Source organism: Ambystoma mexicanum, chromosome 4q (genome assembly GCF_040938575.1).
Source record: "Ambystoma mexicanum isolate Mex_15411 chromosome 4q, UKY_AmexF1_1, whole genome shotgun sequence".
Taxonomy (NCBI): domain Eukaryota; kingdom Metazoa; phylum Chordata; class Amphibia; order Caudata; family Ambystomatidae; genus Ambystoma; species Ambystoma mexicanum.
In genome coordinates, this window is record NC_090928.1 from 109696326 (window position 1) to 109722067 (window position 25742).

The 25742-nt window shown below is 45.2% G+C and overlaps 1 protein-coding gene across 50 annotated transcripts in view; it reads right to left on the reverse strand.

Annotated features, from left to right (window-relative positions):
• Nucleotides 1–25742, reverse strand: part of TRDN (triadin) — a 1596486-nt gene that overhangs the window by 1309204 nt on the left and 261540 nt on the right. For all 50 annotated transcript variants that reach the window (XM_069607588.1, XM_069607568.1, XM_069607599.1 and 47 more), the window contains one exon: nt 10886–10915. In XM_069607588.1, coding sequence (XP_069463689.1) covers nt 10886–10915 — 30 coding nt within the window. The remainder of the gene's footprint in view (nt 1–10885; nt 10916–25742) is intronic.

Genomic DNA, 25742 nt, shown 5'->3' on the forward strand with positions numbered 1-25742 from the left:
ACAAAAGAAAATAGAGTTACAACAGGAATCACTGTGCATCCCTTTACCAGAATGACTTCCCATCAAAACAATAATAGTAAACATGATAAAATAATTTTAGGGCTTCATTGAAGCAAAATTGGCTTTATATTTTAGTTTTCATCCATTTTCAAATGGCATAAGTCTATAAATGTGCATACACCACCCTTCAAATGTTCATTTCAGGTGTACTAAATTAATAGTGTTCTACTCATTGGGGGTCATTACTAGATTGGAGGTAGCGATGACGCTATTTGCGCCATGGCTGCCTCCAATACCGGGTCCGGCAACGGTGTTGTTCAATGGGGTCTTACCTGTCCATTGCGACCCTGGAGGGACCGGTAAGTCCCCATTGAACAAACCAATCCCCATTCCCATTTGAGCCCCCATAGGGCTCAATTGGGAATGGGGCGGGCGCAAATAACGGGCTCACGAATGGCAAGCCCGTTATTTGCGCCCTGGTCCCTTAGAGGGATCCGTAAAGGACATGTGATCCAACCACACATCCCTTATGGTTCCCGCTAAGGGAACTCGGGATTGTGCGGTAGGGGATTACCGGCACAGGTCTCCTTACCGGTGCCAGTAATCCCTTACCGCCCACCTCGGAATGACTCCCATTGTCTCTGTTCACTGAAATGGGAATTTGCTTCATGATTCACTCTGTATAATGGCCCCCACAATGTAACCAGCTTTTTCATTTTATCTTTTACCTCATGGGTCTCATAATGTCTGTATTAGCGTCAAATGTACTGTGTCATACTCAGGAGGGCTATTTAAATGTATCTGCATGAAATTACCGAGTTGAAACGTCTGACCACCAAAAGCCAGTTATTTCTTTATTTCTTCATTTTTCTGCATATATATATTTGGGGGGAGGCCCCCCCACCCCCTCCCAACTTACACCTATACACTTTTATTAACTTTACCCTCCCACACATATCCACATGTGAATAAATGGGGGTCAGACTTTTGGTGGTAGGACTTTTCTACTTAGGCAATTTCATCCTATCCCTATTTAAATAGCCATCTGCAAAGTAAAAAGGGCATAACTATGCTTTCCTTCCCTGTATTAACATGCCACCCCATCACTCTTGATAAGAGCTACTTTTCCAGTTAGCCTGTGTGCAACACTCTATCTAACAGGTGGTCAACTTCATACCTTAAAGATGTTTTAACCTACAACCATTACAATGCAGCACCATAGGCTATGTTTCTGGGGTTGATGCGGGGGATATGCATACATATCTGAAGGGGAACACGTTGGCTAGCTGTGGGGAGAATCAGAGGCAAATGAAGAGTGCCAGTATAAGTAAGAGGTGTCAGAATGGGGTTTTTCATGATTCGCTTATGTCATATTCGTTACATTGGTAGGAACGGGTGTCCCTGTGCGAAGTAGGTAGTCAACTGGTCACCTGAGAGACAGTAGTGAAGAACCAGGAATGAGACACAGACTCAGAGGACTCATGGTGATTGGTATGCACTTTTATTAAATAATAAAGGGGTTGGAAAATGCCTCACTGTCCCTAATCGGGGATGTATTTCCCTACCTCAACCAAAAACTGTCCTGTGTTAGTATGTCGAAAGCAAAAATGTCCTGTATCCAAAATCCCATCCTAGCCCTCTCATTTTAAAAGTAACTCTAGGGTGTTAAGTGTATTGTCTTTGGCTTGAAAAGTGCAAAAATATGCAGGTTCAACAAAATGGTATATATCCAGCAAACGTTCCAAATGGATTATGATCAAAGCTAAAGGGAATGACTCCCTTCGCTAGGTTTCTCTCTGCCAAAACAAAAGTTCAAAAGAATAACCAAGTTCTTTGTTTCCCAAGAGGATACTCCCTCCTCCTGGTGTTGCAATTCACTCAAGGGGAAATAATTCAAACTTCCAAGGTTATAAATCTTCCTTGGGATTCTCTGACTCACAAAACATCTGGTGTACTCACCTGCCAGGTTCTCTCATGTAGTTCCTTGATACAATTTGGGTCCATGTCCCAGACTCGCAAAACACATGGAATACTCTCCTGCAAGGTTCTCTCATATAGTTCCTTGATGCGATTTGGGTGTGGGTGTCAGACTTGCAAAACACCTGGTATAAGCACCTGCCATGTTCATTCACTTTTTAAGATCTGAGGGCATATGCTTTCCCCCCAAGTTCCCTTTATCACTGGTGTATTTGTATCTCACCAAATACAGAGCATATGAAACTCAGTTTGTAATGCAAGCCATAGGGAATTTGCACCACATTACAATTAGGGACCAGGAATGCCTTTTCCAGCTCCCTCCCCGGACCCGACCTTCCACTGTAGGCTCACTGGCTTTAGAATGGATCTGTTGGCTTCTCCCACCCCGCTCGGGTCATTCTCTGCTTCCAATCTCTCTCCAGCTCGGGCGGTGCATCTGTGCGGCTGGTGGCAGCTCTGGTTTCCCTTGCTAGAAGAAAGCTCATCTGCCTCACATCCTACTTTGACTTCTCTGTTCCCTGTGGGAATGCATCTCCGGTCCAGACGCCACCTCCCCTTTCTCTGTGTCGCTTCTCTGCCTGGCTTGCCACCTCCTGGATTCTCTCTCATTCCCTCACTCACGTGTCCACCTGACAGCTTGGCTTCCCCGTCAATCAGTTAGACAGTCAGATCTCTCTGCACTCCGTCACAGCACCATCTTTGAACTCCTGCGTTACTAAAGGGAGCCATTTGGAGCCAAACAGGTTCCTCCAGCAGCTAGACCGCTCACTTCGGTCTAGCTGAGCAATCTTCATTCTGGTTGCTCTCTTTCCCATGTCAGTCTTTGTTAATGATGTAACTACATGATGTCTACAATTTCCCTGACTAAGTGTTGGAGAATATTGAGGCTTACTGCCCCAATATGACATAAGAGCCTGAGTTACTAAGGGATGTCCCCAAAAGGGAATGGGGATACCATGTCACACCCAAGGATGTCTGTCCATCTCCCTGAGGGTCACCTCCCCTCATGTGATCCTCTCTCAAACAGCCACTGCCAGGGTCAGGATCAGGGAGCGGCTGCTATCCACTGGCCACACTAGGAGAGGCTACCTTCAGGAAATGAGTGATGACATCATCAGATTCATCACACATGCCCCAAAGACTACATTTGCATAACTTTGAATTGACAGCAGTAAATGATGAAGAGCTCCAATGTAAAAACACTCTCTGTGTTCATAGAGAACTGTGCCTGCTGCACTAGAACTGCACATATGAAAATCCCAGGGCCCCAAATGTGACAAAAATATATTTCTTCTAGCTGGAGAATGCAACATGTGTTATAGAAATACCTTTTGAAATGACAAAAGTGTAGTAGTAGGATAATGTCACATGTTCTGAATTTAATTTAATTTAATTGTTTTTTTATAACGCATTGCCCACGCTTCTCTATGGTTTTCTTCTGGGGAGGTACTCAAAAGAAACAATATAAAAGAGAATTTGAGTGGCCTGATGCCAGATGAGTGTGATTCCAGTAGAGGGAAAGGATGGAGAAAGCCCACTCTAGTAGAATCACACTCATCTGGCAAAGGGCCACCCAACTCGCTTGACACTTACATTTCCAAAATGCATACATATACATAGAAGATTGGCATCTTTTCTTAGTAGATCCTTAAGAAATATATGGCCTTTCAGTTCTTCCTACAGGCCCCCGCATATGCAACTCCTACATACTCTTGTATCCCCCTTGTGCATGATTAACACCACCTGCGAGCAATGTGCATTGCTTTATTTTATATTTATTTTTTCATACTAACTTTGTAGAACTCTATAACAAGTATGTGTCTATAATTGCTTCACATTGCATCCTAGCCCCTGTATTAATGCTTGCTATAACTCATGTACTGCACCAATCATTTTGCCTGTTTCCTGTCTGGAAACATGTGTTAGCCTTGTCAAACCAAACCACGATCAGACATTTCCCATCTTTATCTAAAGGCACCCCACCCCGGGAGTGCTTCTGTCACCTGGATTGCCTCCTACGTTTGTCATTTGAAAATGACACTCAGTGATCAATAAATACTAAATACAAATACAAAAACACAAATGCAATGCGTTGCACCCTCTTTCGCACAGCTGGGGCACACACCCCACATCTGGGAATGTGAATATAGGAGCCAATACATTATTTGAACACATATTTTAGCACCTTTTGGGCAATTAGTGCATTCAACTGGCTCTAATTAACACTAGAGCAAAAACGCCCCACTATATCAGGACATCATTGCTTCTGAAATAATGAATGATTCTACCACGATTCCACTGGCGATACAGAGCGGCCAATGGCAGGGCCGGGTATCCTCTAGCGCTCTTCTTTTGCAATATATTTCTGAAATCACTAAAGGGTCGCACAAGGGTCAAGTGTCTATTTGCTCATTCCACATCAAGAGTGGTCTGCCAAGATACGGTGAGCTTATGGCATGATATTGGGGGTCATTCTGAGGTGGGCGGTAAGGGATACCGGGAACCGGTAAGGAGACCGGTGCCGGTAATCCGCTACCGCCCAATTCCGAGGTCCCTTAGCGGGAACCGTAAGGGACGTGTGGTCGGACCACACGTCCATTACGGGTCCCGCTAAGGGACCAGGGCGCAAATAACAGGCTTGCCATTCGCAAGCCCGTTATTTGCACCCTCCCCATTCCCATTGAACCCTATGGGAGCTCAAATGGGAATGGGGAATGGTTTGGTCAATGGGGACTTACCGGTCCCTCCAGGGTCGGAATGGACTGGTAAGTCCCCATTGAACCAAACCGGAGTCTGTACCGGTATGGGAGGCAGCCATGGAGCTAATTGCTCCATGGCTACCACCATACTCGCCATGACCCTCATTGGATTTATTTAATATGAGGAAAGCGCTACCCTTTTTAATCTAGATAATTGAGAAGTTTCAGGAGCTTTCAAATCCCAAGGTAAACCTGAGTCACTGGGGCTGCAGTGAGGAATAATTTACGGTACAGGTTTATGGATTGAGTTTGCCCCGCGGATCTCTGTAATTGGTGGGATACAATTGGGAACTATTTGTTGTTTACACAATACCAAAGACCTTTATGAAAACCGTTTAATGCGAAAGCAGCCAATTTTTATGGAATTATAATTGTGCACCTATTGTAGAAGAAGGTGGATACACTTTGGAAAATTAGGGGATTCACACTACATTTTTGGGCAGATGACAGCAAGTCAGAATCTGTTGCACCCCATGGCAATATGTTAGTGCCATGTCTGGTTAAGTCAGTCAATAAGGAATGCTGTGCAGGCAGAATAATCCTGGAGAGTGTGACAAATCCTTGGATGCCGACACTTCTTCCAGAGGTGGAGCCTGTTCCCACGAGACCAGGGAGGTGAGGCTGCTACCTGATTGTCCCACTGGGGGTTATTCAGTAGGAGGATCTCATGAGGAGGGACCCACCCTGTGGGACTAGGGATGACTATCCAGTGAGAATGTGCTATACTTCCCATCAATCCACCTCAGCTAGTGCTCCTTTACTTTTCCATCCCATGTACATGTGTCATGTACATAGTAGTAGCGGTACTGAGATGAAGAAGAGTTAAGTCCACCTAAGCGAGAGCTCTCAGGCAAATACTGGGACAAGTAGGAGGTGCAGAGATATGAAGAGCGATCCTCAAAACACTCACTATGGAGCAGTCTAGTGTTTCAAGAGTTCTGATTGGCCAAAGCCAATACAAAATATAGGAAGCAAAACCAAGCAGAGAGTCAGATCCTCCCAGTAGGATCTGTGAGCCTGGAGTACATCCAGCGTGGGGAAGAGAGGACGCTGCTGACCGGGATGCAAGAATGGGAGAAGAGGCTTCCCTACCCGGTGTCAGGTACCCTGGTGGAATGAAGCCATCAGACCACACAGTCATGGAGAGACTCACCTCCTGCCCAGCACCAAATGCTGCAGTGGCACCGCAGAAGACGCACAAGCAGAGAGAGCGAGAAGCTGAGCAGAGCAACAGACGTGCTTGCAACCGGCGTATGAGACCTGACAGAGAACCAAAAGATGCAAGGGTTGTTGAGGGAAGAAAAGAGGGCAAGAGAATCCTGTAAACCAAGGTCAGGACCATCCATAACTATAGAGACTGCCTTAAATAATCTGAGACATGATAGTACCTGGCAGGGAAGTGAACCGGGTCTATCACCAACAAGAACTAAAGAGGAAAAAATGGTCTAGGACCTGCAACGGAAGAAAGAGGTCATCACAACCACTCTTCCTCATCGCAGTGCCTTGCAAGGAAGTTAACCAGGTCTGTCAAAACGGGCCTGGGACCCGCATCCACATAGGAAGAGCATCATGATCACTCTTCCTCATTGCAGTACCTGGTACCTGTGACAACGAGCCTGAGAAGGGCCTGGGCACGGGAGTCATTCCCCCAACCTTCGGGAACTGTGGCAAAGAGCCCGGGAAGGGCCTGGGGAAGCAAGTTATTCCCCCAGCCTTCATGAACTGTGACAAAGAGCCTGGGAAGGGTCTGTAAAATGTAGTCATTCCCCCAGTCTTCTTAAACTGTGACAAAGAGCCTGCATAGGGCTTTTGGAAGGGAGCCATTCCCCCAGTCTTTGTGAACTGTGTGTGGTAAAGAGTCTGAGAAAGACCCAGGGAAAGGAGTAATTCCCCCTTTTATAGTGAAACTGCAAGCCAAGAGAGATCAGGGGAAGTAAGCCACACCCCCAGATGTTGTGCACTGTGAAGCCAAGCAGAAGAAGGCATGGGGAAGGGAGTCATTCCCCTGACACTGTGAAAGTATTGAGAACAAGTTACTTGAATAAGGGAGACATTTTCCAGGAACCCAATAGTGAAGAAAACTATGGGCAATAAGGATTGATGAGTTATAACTTTACTTTTTGAGTTGGAACTGAGAACGTTACAGCGTCACAAGCTGGAACTTTGTTTTGTGTGTTGGAAAATAACTGAGACCTTGGGAGGAGTGTTATTCTCTCAGGCAACGTTTCCACCTGCAATTGGACTTATAGTCCATCATCCGGAAGTAGGGAGGCATTCTTCTGGGCCAAGAAGATCCACTACCTCTTAAGTGTTAGTTAAAAGTGTGAGGGACAGAAGTAGGCATTTTGACACAAAACGGTGGACTCTTTTCATTTACTTGGACATTTAGACTGAATCCTTAGTTCCTTAGTTCCTTAGTTCCTTAGATGAGGCAGGGAAACCTCTTTTAGAGTTAGATAGAGATAGCGTTCCTCTTTATTTTGATTAAATAAAAGTTTATGTTAACAATCATGCCACCTGTGTGTCAGTCTCCTCCTTCTGCACCCTTAGAAGAGGCATTACAGAAATATTTGCACCGGTACAAGTGCAATCAACATTAGGACAAAAATTGCATTAGTGCATGTAGCACAGTATTTCAATGCATTTTTGAACAAAGGAACAGTATGCACCCATTGCTTGCAGTAGGGCAACATTATCCTGTTGTAAGAATGCATTGTAAGAGCAATGTTCCTGCACTAGGGAACGATTCACCCCAGTGCTAATTTCACTGGTGCAAAGTTCTCTTATACCAATCCACTTCTCAAATATGGTGCCAGCCTTGAATACAAACACATACTTTGAGGGTGCTGAGGCAGGAATGGGTAGACATAAAGAGAATGCTGGAGTTACCTCTTTCTGAAGCAATATGTGTATTAATACACTCTGACTTTCAATGAGATAAGTTTGAAATATTGAGGAGGTCTAGTCGGGAGAATTTCTAGAATTTCAGGCAGGGCTGCTCTAGATTTAAATTCCTGCAAATGATCACATTTATTGTGGCAACTTAATGATGACATTTGAATTGGCATCTTGAAGTGTTATTAAAACAGTAAGTCTTTAGCGCAATCCTAGAAAAATAAATTGTTTTTGTGGTGCAGTAGCAGTACTACACAAACTGGACAACTGCTTAAGTCTGGCTCATGGCCCAGCAATGCATCTTCTTTCTGAGGTTGTGCATCTACTGCATGTGATGCATTGACTCATGATGTATTCTTCAGAATACATTGACTCCGGTGGATGCCAGACAACATATGTGAAGCCGTTATGAACGTTAAAGGTGCATGTATGAGAAATTGATCATGTGTTGTGTTGGGAAGGAAGTGGTCTTTACCTTGTTGTCTCTTCGGATGATAGCTCAGAGGCAACATGCTCGCTTTGGAAGCAAGACGACACGGAGCACCACAGGTTCGATCCCTGGGTCCGTGCTTAGAAACCTCTGGGTATTAAGCGCGTTATAAATAACATATCATATCACCCCACCCCCACTATGCACAACAAAGGTATTGAGGCAAATGGGGGAGGAGGCCCTTCCTCCCCTGTATGTGCATGAACCCCATAGTATATAAAAGTAGATGTATAACATCGCTGTGTCCTGGCATGACGACTCAATTTTTGCATTAGGCCCTGATGCCATTTTCTACTAGGCCCAAACCCACCACTCTGCGGGGCTGTGTAAATCGCATCTCTGGCTTCTCACCAGGGGAGTTGCTAGGTCTCGAAAAGACCCGGGGCTAAGTTGATGTCGGAACTGTTGGGACTGGGGGCTAGCTAGTCTTTTGGCTGTAGCTCCTGAGATTCTATCCGGGGCTACAACCAAAAGATCAGGGGCTATACCCCCCTTACCCACCCTAGCAATGCCCCTGCCTCTCACACAAAGAAGCCAAGCCATTAGCACATCAGGCCAGCTCCACGCAAGCCTTGTTCTCACAGCAGATCATCCGCTCCCTGTCCTCTTAATGTTGCAAATCTCTAGTATCATTCTGTCACAGAAGGCGCTCTGGGAAGCGCGTGGGACAGAGACAGGCTGCAGTTCAAATGCCCATCCTTCTCCACTAAACTGCCCGTGCACCCTCACCCTCCACCCCGCCAGGCCAGAGATCAGCCGCCCAATTCCTTTCATGATAAGCATCTAACCCCCTCGCCTTGACCATTCCAGAACACCCATCCTAGGCCTAATCCTGGGTAGTAATATATTCTTCCTATAACAACGCATGTCTGTTTGTATCCTAAGGCACCAGGAATAGAGGCAGTAGATCAAGCCCCCAGGAGAGACAGGAGGGGAGGAATCAATGAAGCTCTGAATGTGGAGGTCGACATGTTTAGTTTTCCCTCTTTGCAAAGGACCCCCTTGCATAGGATGTCCAGGTATCCGCCATTACTCAGTTCCTGTTGTTTAGCTTGGATAGAAATGTTGCACTAACTTGAACTGACTATCATTGCAACAATGAGCCCACCTGACCCCCATGCTACAAGATCCACTGGAGAAGCAACAACCAATAGGCGCCTGGCATCCCCTATGGAGCAAGAGCAGCTATATGTTCCCCACCAACCAGCAACCTCGTGTCTACCACAGCCTAAAATCGTCATTGATGATGTAAATGTGTTTTATAATATGCTGTCTGTGTAATGTTTGGCAGAGCACTCTCGGGCAGCAGAGTCCTTTGCTGGCATTTTCTATATTATATAAACATCCTTGCAAAACTGTGTCTTGGTCTCATTCCCTAACGGAGTGTATTATACATTCATTATCATTATTATTATCATTATTATCATTATTAATATTATTATTATTATTATTATCATCATTATTATTATTATTATTATTATTATTATTATTATTATTATTATTATTATTATTATTATTATTGGCACACCTGCATTAGGAGGGTGCCTTCAGCTGCTTTAAATATTCACATATTTTTTACTATGTCCTACATCTTCTGAAGGGATCCGCATGAACGTGGCACTAGAAAGGGTCAATGTACACACATATCATCTATGGAGACTTCTTTTTTTTCTGAATTGGATGCCGTTTTCTCATGTTTAGTTTTGTTCAAGTTACTTATGAAGTCATCATGCCTCCGACAGGCTGCTTCAAGCCAGTGGCAGGGCAAAACAGCGAGGTTTAAGGCTGGTAAGACAATCAATCTTTGTGAAAGCTTGATGCAGTGTAACAGGAGTATCTGTGATGCTCATTCACAGTTGAAGATGTTTGGTTCCAGGTCAAGGTGCAAAGACAGAGGGCCTCATTACGACCCAGGCGGTAAGTTACTGCCTGGGTCGTACCTTTACCACCATGGCGTAAATAGCCATGGCGTAAACTACGTTTACGCCATGGTGGTTGGCGGACTTACCGCCCCATTCCGAGGTTGGCGGGGCGGTAAGTCCCCAATCCCAATTTACCCTTCCCCATTCCCATTTTTGCCCCATAGGGCATAATGGGAGTGGGGAAGGCGTTAATTACGCCACCGTAAATTACAGTGGCGTAATTAACATCAAGGTCCCTTAGCGCCATGGATTTTAACACCTGCTAAAAGCAGGTGTTAAAACCTCCATGGCGCTAAGGGACCTCGGAATCAGGCGGTAAGGGTCAGCGCTGTTTACGCCGCCGCAAACCCCTTACCGCCTGAGTCGTAATGAGGCCCAGAGAGTTCCACTGAGTGGAACCTGGAACATAAAGGGATCAAGCACCGAAACAGCTGTGTTAGGACAAGCGAACGATGAGCGGCTACATTATTAAACATCTAACACAAAGAGTAAAGGATGCATTTCTTTTCTGAATCAACCTTCACGTCTGTTAATGTTGTGTAAGACAATATGGTCTTTTCTCAGCTGAAAGAGCATGGCAGGCTAACAAATGATTGTGTGGAGGGTTGCCCAGAGCAATGCCAGTGGTTTATATTAACTGGACATCTTTCAGGCCTCACTCTTCAGGTTTGAATAAGCTAGTATCAAGCCTTGAGTAGATCCAAAATGGGTGATTATACATTCATGGCACTGCTTCCATATTCCACATAACTAGGTCCCACCTGCAAGTATACATTGTGGGTACTTGTTAATCAACCAGAAGTCCAAAGCATTCATGTAATAGTGAATTAACCATTACTAACCTTTATGTTTCACTGCCGGTTGTATCCCAACTGAAACAAGTAAATAATACACGTTAGGTGAGCTTCCTGTCCATTTCTATGTAGCCAGAAGCAATCACTGAGCAAATCTGAATTTGAGAACATTATTCACTGCACAAAGATGCAATTCAAGCGGAACAGGACAAAATGACCGAGGGCAAAAAGTCTGACCCCCAAAAGTCCCACCCCCATGTTTCCACATATATATATGTGAGGGGGGTAAAGTTATTAAAAATGTATATGGATAAGGTGAGGCGGCTGTGGGGGGTCTTCCCAGACTTTTGGTAGTCGGACTTTTGCATTCGGTCATTTCACGCAGATCCATTCAAGCTTGCCATGCACAAGCATGCACACAATATCGCGGCAACAATGCTTTAGAACGTTCCCGGTCTCTTGGCTGTGTAATTTCTGATTCAAAGCGCGTAATGCAAAAGCCTTCATGTGTCACAAATCACTAAGGGAGATTTTTTGTTTAACCGAAATTCGACTCTCCTTGAACTGAGCGTTTCAAAATTTTAACAGCGCTGACCTTAAAATGACCGTTTGATGAGAAAAGGGTGTCGCAAAAATAACTTTTATTACATAGAAGTTCTATTATGCTCTGACATTATTGTGCTGTTGGGTGATAAACGCCGAAAAGTAATTGAGTGTGTGATGAATGTGATTTAACGTTACATACCGCATAGACTTTGCTAAAGGTCACAGAAGAGCAATGTGCTAACAGCCCTGAACTCGAATTTTGCACGACATTGATCTGAAAGGCACAGCAGGTTGTTCCCAATCTCACACAAGAATCTTCAGCAACAGAGAGCTCTAGTTAATTCCGAGGGCAGTTTCAACAGCTCCAGCGCAGGGGGTGAACGCAGTATAGATAGCATGGGGGCAGCGCCTGGTCTTGGAAGCAAGACCACGCAGAGCATCAGAGGTTCGACTCCCGTATCGGCGCATAAAAACCGAACTCGGGTACAGTATTATGCGTGATATAAAAAAAAAAAACAATTAAATAAATAAATGCGGATGGCCATAGAGGAGCTGGGCCAAAATTGAAGAGTGCCTGTGGCCAATTAATAAATAATCCTTTTTAAAGCACAATTGGGTCAGCAACTTTGATCAAAATTGCCGTGTGGCTACACAAACAGTGACTTATGGAATTGTCCACATTGGTCCACCAATGTTGCTCAAATTAGGCTGCTGATTCCGCATTTTGGTAATTGCCCTTTTGCCCTGTAGGCCAGTCCAGGGCTCCCTATGGCTTATCAATTGTTTGTATTTCAACAAGATAAGGAGGAACTTCCAGTAATATTAGCTGTGCTGCTTAACCAGAATAATGCTGCAGAAACACATTCATTACAATGAGCGCCATGAGGATGTGGCCATCCATGGAGTGGGAAACAGTGCGAGATAACCCCGGATGTGGGAATCCACATCCTGGGTATTTAAGTGGTTAAGGGGATGGAGGCGTCTGCTCACACTTGATCACTCAAATGTATGATGTTGTGTCTTTATGAGCACACCCATCGGATTGAAAGATTTTGATGTCATTGCAAAATACTATTTGCAAAGTATTAGGGGCAGGGTGAATGCTTCTGTATCACAATGGTAAGTGGCTCGAAAAGGGGATTGCCCTCCATTGTTGGTACTTGTAGGAGACGTATACTTTATTAGAACTGCCCTGGCAACCATGCGTTAGGTAATTACATCCAAGGGGCCTCATTACGAATCAGGCGATAAGGGGTTAACGGCGCCGTAAATGGCGCTGACCCTTAATGCCTGATTACAAGGTCCCTTAGCGCCATGGTGATATTAACGCCTGCTTTTTGCAGGCGTTAAAATCCATGGCGCTAAGGGACCATGGTGCTAATTACGCCACCGTAATTTACGGTGGCGTAATTAGCGCCTTCCCCACTCCCATTATGCCCTATGGGGCAAAAATGGGAATGGGGAAGGGTAAAATGGGAAATGGGGATTTACCGCCCCACTCACCTTGGTATGGGGCTGTAAATCCGCCATCCACCATGGTGTAAATGTAGTTTACAACATGGTGGTAAGGGTACGACCCAGGCGGTAACTTACCGCCAGGTCGTAATGAGGCCCAATGTATGCCCATTCCTAGAGTAAAAGCCAACCTTGGCGGATTACTTCCAGTTTTCCCCGAGGAAGCTACTGCCAATAGGGAAAGCGTAGCAATGCGGTCAGAAAGACTTGCTAAATACTATTTTATAGAATTTTGTATTGCACACTTATCGCAGACAAGTCACAAGGCACCCGGCAGGAGGCAAACCATGGAGGAAGAGAAAGAGTCTTAGAAGGCTAGGAAGCAGAGATCTTTACAATGTGTCCATGAAATCTAGGATGTAGCCTGCAGTCGCTTGCAGGTTAATAACCTTGCTTGCTTGTCGTCTCGGGAGGGTAGCTCAGGGGCAACATGCTCGAAGACAATGCAGAGCAACACAGGTTCGATCCCCGGGTCCGCACTTAGAAACCTCTGGATATTAAGCGCGTTATAAATGACATATCATATTATATCATATCACAGGTGTGCGCCATTAAGTGCACCCAATACATCTCCCTTATGTATAGTCATGTGGTGGGCTATCAACACCTTATTGCATGCAACCCATTAGCTCTGTGTAGGATTCACAGCAAGTAAAAACAGTCTTAAGGGCCGATTCATGCAATTCTTTGCGTGGGCAAATCGGGATTTGCGTGCCAAGGACTTTTCCAGGACTTGCGTGGATTCCACGCAGGCCCGGCAGTTCTCTGCGAGTGGATGAGTGCCTTGCGCGAGACTCCAAGCAGAGTGTGGCCAGGGCCTATGCAGCAATCCAAATAGGGGGCAGAACATGCACAATGAGGAAGAACACGCAAAGATGTGGGCGTGACGAGGAATGGTCCACGGCCAAGAAATCGCACACCCATAACAGTGCAAATTCAACCATATTCATGTATTTGAACTCGGAATGTCGCAAAAAATCAGACACAAAGGACGCATGCGTCACATGATAGGAGGCGTAAAGTCCAAATGCACATAGGAAACAATGAGTGTACAAAACGCATATCATACGGGTGACGGTACGTACAATCGCAGGCGTGCACGCAAGTTATGAGCACTCTGTAAATTACGATCAGCACCATTCAACTTATGATCAGCACCACTCAACTTTTGATCAGTGCCACTCAACTTGTGTGCCCTCTGTAAGTTACGATTAGCACTTCGTAACTAGGGTTCATGCATGGTGCTGATCGTAACTTACAAAGGGCATGCAAGTTGAGTGATGCTGATCGTAAATTGAGTGGTGCTGATCATAACATGGGTGCACGAAAATTAATGGGTGATCGCATGCAGTTCTCAGGGGTACTAGATGGTTGGACAAAGGTAGGCGCAAAGGTTGCTGTGCTGTTTGCGTGGGGGCGTTATATGGGCGTTCCGGGTGCGACTTGCGGATATGGTTACTTTGCGTGATCAATTCCATGAATATGCGGAGCATGCAAAAAAGTATGCACGCAGGCTTGCGCAGAGTCGTTTTTGGCACGCAGGATATGCGGGATCAATGCACCCTTTTCCATGAATCGGGCCATTAGTATGTGCACTGTGCTAAAATAGGCCAGTGCTATGGTTCAGTCAATGGGCCTCATTACGACCCAGGCGGTAAGTTACCGCCTGGGCCGTGACTTTACCACCATGGTGGTTGGCGGACTTACCGCCCCATTCCGACCTTGGCGGGGCGGTAAGTCCCCAATCCCCATTTACCCTTCCCCATTCCCATTTTTGCCCCATAGGGCATAATGGGAGTGGGGAAGGCGTTAATTACGCCACCGTAAATTACGGTGGCGTAATTAACTCCATGGTCCCTTAGCGCCATGGATTTTAACACCTGCTAAAAGCAGGTGTTAAATCCGCCATGGCGCTAAGGGACCTCGTACTCAGGCGGTAAGGGTCGGCGCTGTTTACGCTGCCGTAAACCCCTTACCGCCTGGGTCGTAATGAGGCCCACTGTGTGTATCTGACACAAAATATGTATTATCTGTTTTGAGGTTGTTTGGTAGGACAGTGAGTAACAAATTGAATGAAGGACTGCTTTAAAGCAGTAATCAAAATACATATGTTGATTGCTTTAAATGTTACTTTAAAGTTTTTTAAACGTGGATCTTCTGTCTCCAAAATGAACACAAGGGGCCTCAATCCGACTTTGGAGGTAACCACGCCGCTATTTGCGGGATGGCTGCCTCCAAAATCGTTCCGACTCCGGCCTGGTGAATGGAGTAATTACCGGTCCATTCCGAGGTCGGAGGGACCGGTAATTCCCCATTCACTAGGGTCATTCCCCATTCCCATTTGAGCCCCCATAGGGCTCAATGGGAAGGCAGCAATAACGGTACTGTAAATTACAGTACCGTTATTGACCCCGGTGTCCCATTGCAGGTCCCGTCCTTGAAGGAAGGACCCGCAAAGGGAACTCGTAGTAGGGCGCAAAGGGATTACCGGCACCGGTATCCCTTTGCGCCCTACTTGTAATGAGGCCCATGGATTTCAATTGAAGTCAATAGAGAAACTTTGGGCCTCATTACACGGTAGGCGGTAACCATGGCGCTATTAGCGCCATGGTTGACGCCGGTACCGTACCGAGTCCGCCTTGGTGGATGGCGGAATTACCGCCCTACTCCAAGGTGAGCGGGGGCGGTAATTCCCCATTCACCAAGGCCCTTCCCCATTCCCATTTTTGCCCCATAGGGCATAATGGGAATGGGGAAGGTGCTAATTACGGTACCGCAAATTGCGGTACCGTAATTAGCTCCGAGGTCCCTTTGCAGGTCCCGTCCTTAACGCCTGGAAAAACCAGGCGTTAAGGGAGGACCCGCAAAGGGACCTCGTAGTAAGGCGGTAAGGGTTTACCGGTACCGGTGCCCTTACCGGTACCGGTAAACCCTTACCGCCTACCGTGTAATGAGGCCCATTGAGACTAACCTTTCACTATTTATGTGGCACTGGGGTCAGTGCATACCAATCATTGAACGTGGCTTTCTCACTTTTAGGGCAACCCCCATCCCCCTCTGTTTAAAAAAAAAAAAACTTTGTTCGACAGATTGGCAATGCATCGAAATGGTCCCTTAAACTTGAGGTTTCCGTCACCCAGCAAACATTTAGTAATTCCAATCAGTCAAGGTTGAATTTGCAATCGAAAATAAGCCTCCTTTAAGCAGATCCTTGTTCTGTGCCATTAGTTATTGGACATTGAATACGCTGGGTAGGGGGTGGGGGGAGTCCACATGTGCCCCAGTGTTGCTGGGGGTAGTTCACCGGACCTGGCCCTGGCAGCCCAAGTTTGATTTTTTTTTAGATAAAGTGTCACCACCATGGGTCACCAGGGCAAGTCTCGGCGACCCCTGTTGCACACAGTTTTAAAAAATAAAACAGTGCAGTGGCTGCCATGGCAAGAACCTGGTGCCTTCCTCCTTCCCCCACCCCAATTGTTGTTGGAGGGTCACTGGGCCTTCCACCGGCAAACCGCGTATTCTTTTGTTTTTAAAAATGTTTGCAACATGGGTCTCTGGGAGTTCCCCTGTCGGCCCCTACATTATTTTCTTCTAGAAATCCAGCACCAGGGGACCCCGGGCAAGGCCTGGTGACCCCCACCATCAGGAGGGTGTCTCTGGGCAAATTATAATGCCTCCCCCTGACAGAAAGAGTGTTATTTCCTTTCTTGTGGTTTAACTCAATGGAACAGCCGAGAGAAGAGCCCAGCACTAACACATCGAGCCATTGGCACGATCACCACCTAACAGCCCGGTACGTACCTGCTCGGGAGAAGGGGGGCAGGGTATGGAATGTATTTGCCACCGAGGCTTGCCCGGAGCAAGCTGGCAGCACGCTTCTCTAGTGAAATATTCTCGAATCAAATGTCCTTTGAGGACGCACTTATCAAAGGCATTTCTTTTTTTAATGTTTGGAGTGCCATTTGTGAGTTTAAAAAAATCTTTATGAGTCGAACTTTCCATCTTTTGAAAGTACTTTTCTTTTTGCTTAGGGGAATGTAGAGAATATCTCACAAATGTTTTTTCTAAAAAAAACAACGTTTTGGGGGTATAACTGTTCATATTATCAAACATAAACTCTTAAACGTTTTGAAGTTCAGCTGTACACTGGCTGAATGCTGATTCAAATCCAGCGTTAAGTAGATATTTTCCATAAAATGTTCAGCAGCGGTTTTTGCCACTGTCACAGGTAATTATTCTCCCTTTATTAATTTATGTGGTGAAACTGTACACAACTTTTCAAAAGGTGTTAAAAAGATTCTTGGCGTCAAACTGCGCATCTTTTCAAAGTGTTTGCCTTTATCCTCTATGCACGGTGGAGTACATCTTGCAAATGCTTTTTGAAAATGTTCAGGGTATAATCATAAACCTTATCAAAATATATTTCTTTTTTTTAAAGTGTTGAGGTAAAACATGACATCTTTCCAAAGTATTTCCTTAAACCCTTTGAAGTAAAACCTTTCACTGGCAGAATACGGACCCTTTCCATAAGCTGTTCAGTCATGTGACTTTTGCTTTCCACGTTTTTGGGGCACTGTCGATTTGTTTGTTCTCATAATCCCATATGACTGCGGGAGATAAGAATAAGACATCAGCCCAGCCCCTGACAACACCCCAGGCAAGGTTACCCGATGCTGTGTTCCGTCACTGGCATTCCCAATGATTCTTGTCATCATAAGCAGCATCAAGAAGAAAACAAGTCCTGCCTGGGATTCCTTTACAGTCCAGCTTGGTGAGAACTCAAAACCTCGGGATGCAGTAAGCGCATCAATTTTATATCATGGTTCAGCAAATTCAAAACAGTGTAGTACAACTGCATTAACATATCATCTGCGTGAAAAGCACCCAAAGGACTGTGCAGAATGCAGCGAGGAATTGCCATCTGGCAATGGTGTATGAACCCTAGCCTTTTTTGATTTTTTTATTAACTAATGAAACGATGCAGATAATTCCATCTTTGAAAGGGGGATGTGCTCCTCCTTTTCCAGATCTCCAAATCTCCAAGCCAAAAACATAGTGTACATCTGTGCGCAACTGGGTCAGTATCCTGATCTGCAGCACCTGTCATTGTTTGGGACTCCTGCCCATGATGCTGCACTTGTAGTCACGCCACCACCAGATACCTTCTTCATTCTTTCCTCCGCACAATGCATGACTCGCATCTGCACACACTGGGCCTATGGTGTTATGCAATGGCATTCTCTGCGTCCTTGAAACATGTGGGCTACGTGACTCGCCTTCGCTCCACCTCCTCAAGGTGTGATGATGTTAGGGTGCTTCCCCTGAGCACAAGAATCTCCTCCTCCTCTCATCAGACATGTCCCAGTTAAATATACATCTCTTCTTAGAGACACATCTTCATTTCTTTTTCCACATGAGTTCCTCTTTGCATTGCCTTCAGCCAAATGAAAAGATGTCACATTCGATGTTATGATAGGCAGTCCCATGTATGGGGCTATAGTAGGTGGTTTAGGGAGTTCTTCAAAGGAACAGGAGTCATGTTTCCCTAAAGGGGGAGTCCCTCCCAGTGACGTCCCACTTGCCTCGACCCCTAGGGAGGGTCTTGCGGAGAGCGCTTACTTCCCTAGCCTCACAGGCGCAGTCTCCCCCATGAGGAGAAGGGGCAAATACCAGCAATGTGTCACAGTAGTTATTATTCTACATTGTGTGTTAAATTGAAGCATATATTCTTATAGAAACTTAATTTGGCAGTCCTTTATTTTGGACTGTTGTCCTTCATTGTTTGAGTTACTACTGTTTCACATTCACACCCCTCTTGAGATTATAGTCTTCCCTCTGCCCACATTACAACAAAAGGCAAAGGAGGTATATCTCCTAACTGTGCCTGATTTAACTTTATGATTGTGTTGGCTCTTGATGTGAGGGTTGAGTAGGCACTTTAGCCTCTTCTCATCCGTGTACTGTACTCTACAAACACAAATGGAAATGAGAAGCAATCATAGGGAACACGCACTGCACCCAGGTGGCAATCAATACAACCCAAAAGCCATTGGGCCAGCTCACCATCCAAGATTGCATGGAAAGAAAACAAGCCTGGTCTCAGGACAACCCATCTGCATGTGTTGTGCACCAGAGCTTTGGTGAAATGCTCACATTAGACCTGAGACCATTTTCTATTGTAGAAGATATTGGGGGTCATTACGAGTGCGGCAGTAAGGGGTTAAAGGCACCGGTAAGGATGCCGGCGCCGTTAACCCCTTACCGCCGCATTCCGAGGTCCCTTAGCGGGTCCCGCTAAGGCCGACTGGTAAAACCAGTCATCCTTAGCGGGAGCCGCTAAGGGACTAAGGAGCTAATAACGGGCCCCGTAATTTATGGGCCCGTTATTAGCTTCCTCCCAATTTCCACTGAGCCCTATGGGGGCTCGAATGGGAATGGGGAAGGGTTTTTTGAATGGGGACTTACTGGGTCCTCCAATGTTGGAATGACCCGGTAAGTCCCCATTCAGAAAACCCGGACCCGGACATGACTTTGGAGGCAGCCAATTGTGGTAATAGCACCATGGCTGCCTCCAAACTCGTAGTGACCCCCATAGACTTAGTACATGTATTAAATATGCTGCCGCTTCCTTCCAAGCTGCCAACAAAATAGTATTTTGCCACCTGTATTATCCCTGACATTCACCAAAAAGTGTCCCAAAAATTGCAGCTGAGGTGCAGTGTTCCTGGGAAAATGCCTTTGACAGTAGATATTTGGACCTCAGAAAACACTTCACAGTCATTATGAATGTTACATGCCACTGGTTAGATAGTAACATGGGGCCGCATGGTGTTTTGTTGCACTGCAAAGCATTAGATGGAAGCCATACTGGGGCTAAAATAGGATTAGCTTTCCAGAAAAGGCTCTAGAAATGGTAAATTGACCATTCTTAAGTGCATGTTTTTGGGTGAGACAATGCAGCAAACATGTGCAAAGCATTTAGAGATGGAGACTTTGTAAGTGTTGGGCGGTTTCACATTCCTTGCAAATGTGCATACTCAATGGGTGTTTTCCCACAAAGATCTGTTTATGACATGCGGCACATGCGAGCAGGCTTACCGGACATCTTAAGTCTGCTGAAAAGAAGCTAATCCAAGATATGTGCTTTTGATGCTGCAGTGTTTGGTGGAGCAGAGGCGGCCAGTGAGCCTTTACTGTGCAGACGATGATAAAGTGCCAAATCGTTCCTCTAGTTCAGTAGCATAGAATGTTCTGTCATCAATGGAACCCTTTGCATAGCTGACAAAGGTGAAGTGCACACACACACACACGCATGCGCACACACACACACACGCACACACCCACCCACCCCCCCCCCCCCAAGCATGTCCATTATGATTCCAATTGTCAAAACTTAACTCCATACCTGGGCTGTGGTGAGGTAAAAGAAGCAGTGTGAAGCTTGTGAAAGCAGAGCCATTAAAGGCAATACAGAGACGGTTTGGTGAACATGAAGACATGGCACAAGAAGTAGAGCCTCGATTCAAGCTGAGGTTCTTCAACTCTGATGTGGTTGCAAACTGCGTAAAATGCACAATCCACTCAACTGCCTTAAAACTGTTGAATGAACATACGTCGCACAGAGTGAAGCAAACAGCATAGCCGGAAGTGGTTGCTACTGACAGCGAAGATGAGCTGCCAGCCCAGAAGAGTACACCATCAGGAGGAAAATGGCCCTTCTGGGATAGTGTTGCCAAGCAGTCTGCTGAGAGCAGTGTGTGTGTGAGTCAATGAGTTCACTAGACACTGAACTGACAATCTTTTTGGGTGAGCTATTGTCCTCTGAAATCGAAGAACTACTAAAGTGGTGGGAAATTAACCATACATGGTTTCCAGGGTGAGAGAAAGTTGCCCCTCTGTACTTGGCTCCCCCTCCTGTTAGCGTGGGCAGTGAAGGGTGTTTAGTACAGCAGGAGATATTTATTCAGAAACATTGCTCTCGATTGCTACCAGAAAATACAGAGATCCTGGTATTCCTTAAAGTAAATTTCCCACATATAGTTTTCGCGCGCTCTTCTTTTTTAAGAAAATGAAGTGATCTATAAGTTTAATAAACTTAACATGAATTCACATTTAATTTGGGTGACAATTCTCTGTCAAGTGAAATTGATCATGTGCTTTAATATGTTTTATTGAAAAAATGACTATTCGTCTCACTATTCGGCTCTGGCCGAATAGTTGGACCAACTATTCAGTATTTGGGCGAATAGTAAATTCACTATTCTGTACACCCCAACATTGGATGGCACGTTTTGCCATTTGGCAGTGTTTGAGGAACAGGGCTGGTATTATGGCTGCAGGACATTTTATTAATAATACGTGAGACATTATTATGACACTTATGCACAAGCATACTTGTTTCCCACATGTATAACCACTTTGGCATCAATTCCAATGCACTGTTTTTACAGAGATACTAAAGTGATTGCAAGGGCAAACAACCATTTTTTTCGGACCCTTGCGACACTGACCCAAAGCACAGAGAGGGTTCAGTCAGTTGCCATGATCAAAGAAGCCTGTATGCTTTCACAAACACAGCAGTGCAGAACGTCTCTTGCGCGTAATTATTATACATGTGCACCTGCATGGCAAACGGTATATAAGCATGTGAGACACAGAGTAAATACATTTGCACCGTAGTTGCACTGATGGTCAGTGGTCGAAGTATATGAAAAGAAGTAATGGAACTATGTACCCTGCTGGCCTGCCCCGCTTCCCACAAACCCCATCGCAACGTCCCCTCCCACGCACAATAGAAACCCCCAAACAAATGCACCTGCTGTTTAATGTAACATTCAGTCCAGTGCAAGCTTCGACTGCTTCCTACACTTTTATTTTAAAACACATCCATTCCAGAATGGTTTCTTTTTAAAATAAAATTATAGGAACAGTAAAACCTAATTTAAAAAAAGTATAGGAGCACCACTCCTAACTGCTCCCACCCGCTTCGACCACTGCTTATCGTCATACCCTTGCACCAGCAATATTACAGAAATGTTGCACCCCTGCAATCCCAGGGCAAAAATGTCCTCACTGCAAAAAAAAAACATGCTGTTTCAATGTGTTTTTGAACCAGAGCAATCTTTGTCCTAGTAGATGTAATTTGCTTTGGAGGAAAATTGCGTTCAAATAATATGTGTTTACACAACAGCAACTATTTCTCTAGTGCTAATTTCAATTTCACTAAAGAAACGTTTCTGTAATAACACTTGTGAGCAAACTGAGTCTGTGGATATGCTAAGGTCCTGTAAGTGAATGCATACCTTTCAACATTGACACATTGCAATTTTAGAAAGATTATACCAGCGCATTCCAATTTGTCTGCCTCTAAAAAAGATGTCTCCTACCCCTCGAATAATCAATTTCTTGTGTTTTGTTTGTTTTACTTGGGTATTTAATCGCTTTTTTCCTATTATGATCTTCGAGTATTGATTCTAATGCAGAAACAGCCATTTGAAGAGAGGGCGTAGAAGGAGGAACGGTGCGGTCACGGTGGGATTGTGAAGTTCCAGGGGCGATCCACAAAAGGAGATGGGCAGTGTGGAATGAATTGCTGACTCGTTCCACTTCTCTTCTCGGCATGATACTTTTAATGGAAAGACCCGTATTGGATTTCAGGTCAAAAGTCAGAGACTCTGGAGGAATTGTTCCTTTCTTAGCACTCCAGCCGCCAACCATCTGCCAAGGGCTTCCGACGGAACACATGAGCTTGCTAGCTGCCAAATGCTGACTTAGGCATTGAACTACACGGGTTGGTTTGATCTGGGCTTGCAGTCCTCATAAGCAGGCTGAAATGGTAACACTTTAAGAATACCTAAAGTTTCATTTGCACGGGGCAGTTCAGGATGTATTTGTATTATATTGTAGTTGAGGTTTTGCAAGGTGTGCTTGTTCCCCTAGAAGGCATCATAGTCCAGTGATCAAAATTATCCAGTATTAGACACGAGCATTATTTTTCATTAAAAAGCCAGGTCTTTGCAAAAACGAAGGAGGTCTTTCTCCTTCCACAAGTCCACACGATGGGAGTTCTCACTGACCGCACCACAGCATGATATGGGAACGATCAAGCACAGACTCGCGGTCTTTCTGTGTTGGGGACAATCCACAAAGATCTAGCAAATAAGCATTAGGTCTTAACGCTGTGTATTGGAAAAGTAGCGGGGGAAGCGACAATGGTCAGTAACTGTGTAAGCGTCCACGTGTGGCCGTGCCTGGGGACCGGTTCCGGGGAGTGAGAGTTACGTTTCGTCTCCATTCCTTTTCAGATCCTGACCTCTGAGATCAGACTGACAGCAGGAATGCCCATCAGTGACACGACTAAATAAAGTTTGAGTGAAGGCAACAGCTGCCCTCAAGATCGATATCCCTGCCCCATACATGCCTTCCGCTTGCCGTGGCTTGGAAATTAAATATTTCTGAGCTCATTTGGATTGGTAGTCTAGAGCTAAAAGGTCCAAAACACACTTTCTGACACTCTAAAATCTTTCGTTAAAATGTATCTGTAATTTCCAGTCTTAACATTTCTAAGAACAGTGTTAGCTTTCCCTTCACATAGCTCCTGTAGGACATCTAATACTTCAGAGACTACTGTGGAAAAGGAAAAAGAAAATGAAGGTCAATGCATGAGAGTAAGATGGCAGGTGCTGCCCATACATGCAGGGTGTGGGCAGGAGATGAGACAACACAATTTCATGTGTGAGACTCTGGTGAGTTTAAGAAGAAAATCCATTGATCCAGGGACCTGTTGGATTGGAAAGTCCATAGGAGCAAAAAAGAAAGGACTTAATCATGCTTAGACTGCGACGGTAGGTGGGGAAGCAAATGCTAAGTATGTCATATTCATAAATCGGTCTTCGCAATTTTCCACATCTATTTATTAGAATATTTACTGTGAGTCATTGAGAAACATATTGATGAACATTTTGTACAGTATCGCTGGTCAAACAAATAGATGAATAACACACTCATTTATGAAAATGACATACATTTGCCCAAATACTAGCCCTCGCTAATCAGTCAGGCTGTCTGTCACTCCTGGCATTGCCCTCTTGCGGTGGTGCCATTCAGAGTCTGGAAGGACGTGTGGATTGCAGTTGAGGTGAGGGTATCGGGCACCCAGTAGAGGAAAGCTGCAATGGTGTTCAAGCTGGGGTACGCAGACTATGCTGAATATCTGCGAGACACCTATTTTATCCAACAGACCTTGAGATCCAATGCTGCCCCAGCATTATAAGGTCATGGATGGAGTTGTCTGGCATGGCCAGGGTACCATCCTTCTAGTGCTTAGAACTTTTAGTAATTTGTAGGAACAAAAGACAGAAAGAAAGGTCAATTTTCACTGCATGTAAGGGTCTAGGAGGCAGTTTACCACGAAGGATGGACTACAAAAAGCAAAAAACAATTGCCATTCTTAAATGAAGGGTGGTCGAACTTTCGCTTTCAAAATTGGTGGCTGAAATGGTAGTTTGAAGGCCAATCTGCTAAACAGAATACCACTGTGCTCGAAGAAGTAATTAGCTTTGGCGAGAGAGGTGAAGCAATAACCAGATAAATATACAATAGGAAAATGCAAAACATAGAGAGCACATAAAGTAAGACTTAAAAAAAAAAAATCAGACTTAAGAGATCCTTACCAAGATGTTTTAATGGTTTGGATGTGTGTTTTGAGTGAGAGATGGATGCGGGCATCTTTGTCAACCTTCTGCTAAGGAGGATACCTGGTTGTTCTTCAATGTAGAATTCAGCTGGGCTAACACTGCTCTAATTCCAAAATCATGAGTGTCTGCCTGGATAAGGAACTTCTACCAAACGTCATGCAGCGGTCAAAGCCCCACCTTCAGCAACGTCTTGAATAGCAAATAATTCAATGGAAGAGCAATAGTCCCACAAGATTTGATTAAGCAAAGTGCCCGGTGAAATGAAGATAAACTCGCTTCTGAGTCTATGGGATATCACCTTCTTGGAAAATCTGACTTTAGCCTGGGGAAGCTGTTTCTTACAACCATCGACCTGGTGACCCAAGTATGGGCCTCATTACGCGTGTTCTGGTGCGGTAATAATGTGCTGGTATTACCATATACCGGCACGTTACCATACCGACACAACAACAAGTTTGCCAGTAGCGTGTTGGATTTACATCCAGCTCTGAGCTGGAGGTATATCTGCCACCCTAATGATAATAAACTGCCAGTATTACTGGGCCAGTGATACCATTGCTGGTAATACCAGCAAATCCCTCCATGGAGTCCAATGGCACTCCATGGAATGGGGATTTCTGGCATTTCCACCACTTGGAATCTGCTGGTAATTATAGCAGACCTAGTGCCGGAAATGTATTGGTGTTTGCCGGTTTCCCACTAGTAAAACCAGCAGGATACCAGCAAACGTGTAATGAGGCCCTATAGTATCCATCCACTATGCGGCACTTGTTGGAAGTGAAATGTGGACCTTCGGTTTGCATAGCCTGCAATACATGTTTGCCAAGTGACAGGACCTGGTTTACCAAACTTTTGAAAGTGGCAAGTGCACATTTTAACCTAAAGAGCATCATAGCACACTGGAGGTGGCTGGCTGGCTGGCTGGCGTGGAGGATGCTGGCCTTTCCTTGAGCCCATCTTTTAGGCAAACTTGCTAGTACCAGCAGTGAGAACAAATGTACTCATGTACATGGCAACTCATCAATGAGCTTGACTGTTCTGAGTAAGGAGCGTGCATCGGTTTTAGTATCAGGGTCGCCCCGTCACTGTAATCTACACAGAATCAGCATTCGAAAGTTGACTTCTCGACCCCTTTCTTGATAAACATC